The sequence below is a fragment of the Otolemur garnettii genome, unplaced genomic scaffold (genome assembly GCF_000181295.1).
Source record: "Otolemur garnettii isolate 467f Iridium unplaced genomic scaffold, OtoGar3 scaffold00005, whole genome shotgun sequence".
Taxonomy (NCBI): domain Eukaryota; kingdom Metazoa; phylum Chordata; class Mammalia; order Primates; family Galagidae; genus Otolemur; species Otolemur garnettii.
Window position 1 is genome coordinate 6,619,592 of NW_003852400.1, and position 4,250 is coordinate 6,623,841.

The window sequence follows — 4,250 nt, forward strand, 5'->3', positions numbered from 1 at the left end:
CCCGGGCCGGGTCCAAGGGCAGCCCCCGCCGCCCGCCCCTGGCCGCCGGGCGCCTCCTCGAGCCTCGGCCGCGCGGCCCTCTGCGGACTGGCCGAGCGCTCCCTCTGCTCCCCGAGGCGCTGCTTCTTCTGGCCGCAGGCTGAAAGCTCCTTTGGTTTCCTAACGTCGTGTTCCCTTTTGATATCCCAAGTTGGGTCTGGGCTTATCTGGTGGGAAGGGTCGGAGGGTGGGGCTGGATGCGATGGAGAGAATGGAGAGAGGCCGTCCTCCGCCGGGGCGCCTACTTCCGGCAGGCCTGGGGCGGCGGCAGCGGGAGCACTCCAGGCGGGGGGTTCGTCTGCGGGCGGGAAGCACAGGCGTTAGCGGCCCGCGGCCCTCCTGCACCCCCACCCGCGCCCTCGGGTCCTGCGTGCTCCCTGCCCTGCCCTGCCCGCCCCCCGCCCCGCCCCAGGCCCCAGGCCCCGCGGGCAGCCGGGGAGGCCGCTGCAAGCCCGGTGGGACAGTCCTGACCCGTCTGACTTGGCAGCGCTGGAGCCGGCGCTTCTCAGACTCCGGCACACCTGGAATCCCCCGTGGTGCTTGTGAAGAGCACAGCTTGCGGGGAGCCCGGCCCCGAGGTGCCGGCCGCGCCTCTGTATTTCTAACAAGCACCCGGGTGATTCGGAAGAAGATGGTCTACTCTAGAGCTTTGAGAAACACTGGTCTGGGGCCTGTGGAAGAAGTTGGGAGAGTGACGTTCTCAACCATTAGGTGTCACTCAAAGCATAATTCTTAGCTTCTGTCAGTTTCAGAATTTGGATAAATTCATCTGAAACCAATCATCATTGTCTTTAAAAAATCGTCCATAATTCCTTTTAGTAGTTCTAACATTAGGCCTGGGGACTAAGGTAAATAAATCTTTCTAGGCATCTTACTAAGGTAAATAAATCTTTCTACATTAATCGAAGATTTAAATGCTACTTCCAAAAAAGGATTTAAGACAATATGTAACATCAAAACACATAAAACAATGATAAAAATGAGAAATGACGTATTTTACTGGTCAGTAGCCCAGTGGAAGGAGGACAGATGTGTTAGGAATCTGAGATGAGTTGGTTACTACTGTGAGCAATAAACATTACCCGGAGTTTCTGGTCTCTAATGGGAAATAAAAGCAGGAAAATGAACCTGGAGGTTCGTCAGAAATATGTCTCATGACGTTTGGAAATGCTCAAATTTTGTGATGGATGCCAAGGGTGCCATTCTAGGGTGTCATTTTTCTCCATAGAATGGGTATACGGTAGGAGTGGGGAGCAAAGATGCCACATAGCTGTTTGCGTTCTGGGTGGCCCTAGCTAAGAGGTTGGATCCCACACAGAAACCTCAGTACGTAAGATTCAAGTTCCTGCTTCCATACACGCGTCAGAGACCAGTCCATGAACGTCCAGGGTCTACCTTGTTTTAAAGTTGAGCATTCTTAAATTATACCTTTGATATCAATTTATACAGCAATAGGAGAAGGCAGCATTAAGATTGATTTTTCCAATAATTTTGGCCACCTTTAGAATATCAAATCAGTTATAAAAAAGTTTCTTCTTTGATTTGAAATTTGAATTGAATGTTTCGGGCGTGATGTTACCTTCCTTCTTCCATAGACAGATGTCCATTATCATTTTCACAAAATGAGGAAAAAGTCCTACCGAAGCATCAAAAGGACCTGGAATCTAATCCTGCCTCTGTGTATTGACTAGTGAGGTGATTTTGGACCAAACACTAAGTCTCTCTGAGCCTCAATTTCTTCTTTTAGAAGATGGGGATACATGTCCTACTTTACAGACGTGAGACCTGCACGTCTAAGGGAAGGCTTCCTGCAGTGGGAGAGTCAGGGTAATTATTTGCCCATCATTGAGTCCTAGTTCTCTGCATCCCAGTGGGTGTCTACTCATGGACTTGGTTCTGGTGGACTTGAATAGGTGCAAGAAGTCAGTTATTCCCATGTGCTGTGATTCCCAGGTGTGGTTTTGTTATACCTCAGGTATCCTTGTTGCTGCAAAGAATAGTCTGAAATCCTCCAATGCAAATATATTCAATGAAAATTAGAACTTGTTCTACTTTTAGCTGGGTTAGAGTTTAAAATCAAACTAACAAATTATAGGTGGTGGCAACTCCACCGGTACAGGAAGACACTGCCTAGAAGGTTAAGAGCAGCCTTCAGAAGGCCTCACTGTGGGGTCACGTATGCAATGGTGATCTCTTCCTTGGACTATGGTAATGATAGTTCACATTTTAATAGTTCTTTTCCCCACCATTACATCACATACGGTGGAGTCAATTAGCTGGCCTCAAATTACTTCTGAGACAATGAGAAGGTTGATATTTTCACAACATTTCCTGAAGGAGGAATTGAAGCAGAGAAAGGTTAAGTAACTTGACAAAGATTACAGAATGGACCAGCCAGGAGTAAAATTTGGGGTTTCTTTGTTCTTTCTACTTACTGAGAAAATCGTTTCAAGATGTTGCCTTGCAAATTAGATCAAAGCATGTGACTGGATATGCTTAGGGGCCACTGCTGACCAATGGGAACTAGATCCCACTCATTTACGAACCTCTTACCACATGTCTGGTATTGGACTGGAGGGTTCCTGTCCAGAAAAATGAAAAACTGTTAAATCACAAAAATAAATGTCCATCATTAGCTGGCCTTAAATTTTTTCTGAGATTCAGGGACATACTCTTCTCTTTCCTTCTACCCTTACTCACCTCCTGTGATTCTCCATACAATGAATGAAAAGGTGAAATTATTCACAGATACAAAGGGATTCCTTTTATTATAAAAAGACTTCTCAAGAGTTTGCTCATAGATCATTAATTACTTAACAGTGGGAAAAACTAAAAGCTAAAATGTTTCAAGTCACTGCTGATTACAAATATTAATCAGAAATTAAAATGAGCTATATCATAAAGTGATTTAAAAGATGGACATTTATCTGTGTGGTTTAATATTTTTCAATTTTCTGCCCAGGGACTTGTTGGTTCAATGTCAGACATGTGGTGTCTGCTCAGGCAGGAGTCTGCAAAGCTCAGTAAAGTACCAGGGACCTCCTTAGCAGGGGCTACTTTACCCACCTTGCCCGTCACCTGCCCATCAAGGTGACAGAAATTGTGGTGGACAGGAAGAGCCTTTGTCTCTAACATTGCAAACTCCAGTTTTCATGAAATGTTCACACATAGTAGTCAGAGGGATTAATCAAATTTATTTCTGGTTCCTTCAGACCCCTTCCTTCTGCCTTTCCTCCCTTCTTCTCTCCCTCCCTCCCTCCTTTCCTCCCTCCCTCCCTCCCTCCCTTCCTCCCTTCTTCCTCCCTCCTTTCTTGAACCTGGGAACTAGTTTAAGTGTGTGATCATATTCATTTGTGAGGTAGTTGCTGAGAAAGATGTGCTCCACAGCATCCTTCCACTCTGAGATACTCTTACTAAAATTAGAAATAACAGAGACACATCCTGGAAAGATGAAATCAGCCACTTCTGGCCTGCTGGGATCTATGTAGTCCCTTTGTCCAAACAATGTCCCCAGGCCCAGTGGCTGAAACCAGAAAGGAAAAAGCCTTTCATTCCAAATTTGCTTCTTCAGCCTGCCCGCTCCCCTTACTCCAGTGAAACTTTTATCAAGGTCATCAATGACCTTTCTGTTTGTGAAACCCAGAGGACACCTCTCTGTATTCCTCATGATACAGCCGGTCCTCTGTATCCAGGGGTTCTACATCTGTGGATTCAACTGAGGATTGAAAATATTTGGAGGGAAAACCTGATAAAAAAACAATAAAATATAATACAAATAAAAATACAGTATAGCAGCTATTAACATAGCGTTTACTTGTGTTAGGAATTATATATTCTAGGGGATGTGCATAGGTCATGTGCAAATGCTATGTCATTTTATGCAAGGGACTCAAGCACTGGAGGATTTTGGTGCCCACGAGGGAGGCTCAGGGAACCGATCCCCTGGGTTGACTGAGGGGTGACCGGACTTCATCTCGCTACATTTTCACACAGGTGACTCCTTCCCCAAACGAACCTGACTCTTGCTTTTCATGACGGCCCATTTGCCTGCCTTTTACCCTCCCTTCCTGACAGTTCTTTCTCAGTTTACTTGGCAGGTCCCTCTTCTTTCACCTGGCCTCCGAAGTGGTTGGTCTTACATAATTTTCTCCCTCCACAGTCTCTTCTGGGTGTTTTCATCTATTTATATAACTTTTTTTTTTTTTTTTTTT

General features: G+C 45.8%; 1 protein-coding gene across 1 annotated transcript in view; it reads right to left on the reverse strand.

Moving 5' to 3' along the window:
- MAGI2 (membrane associated guanylate kinase, WW and PDZ domain containing 2) overlaps window positions 1-4,250 on the reverse strand; it is a 1,396,484-nt gene that overhangs the window by 328 nt on the left and 1,391,906 nt on the right. The window contains exon 22 of the mRNA XM_003782805.2: window positions 8-337. Coding sequence (XP_003782853.1) covers window positions 8-337 — 330 coding nt within the window. The remainder of the gene's footprint in view (window positions 1-7; window positions 338-4,250) is intronic.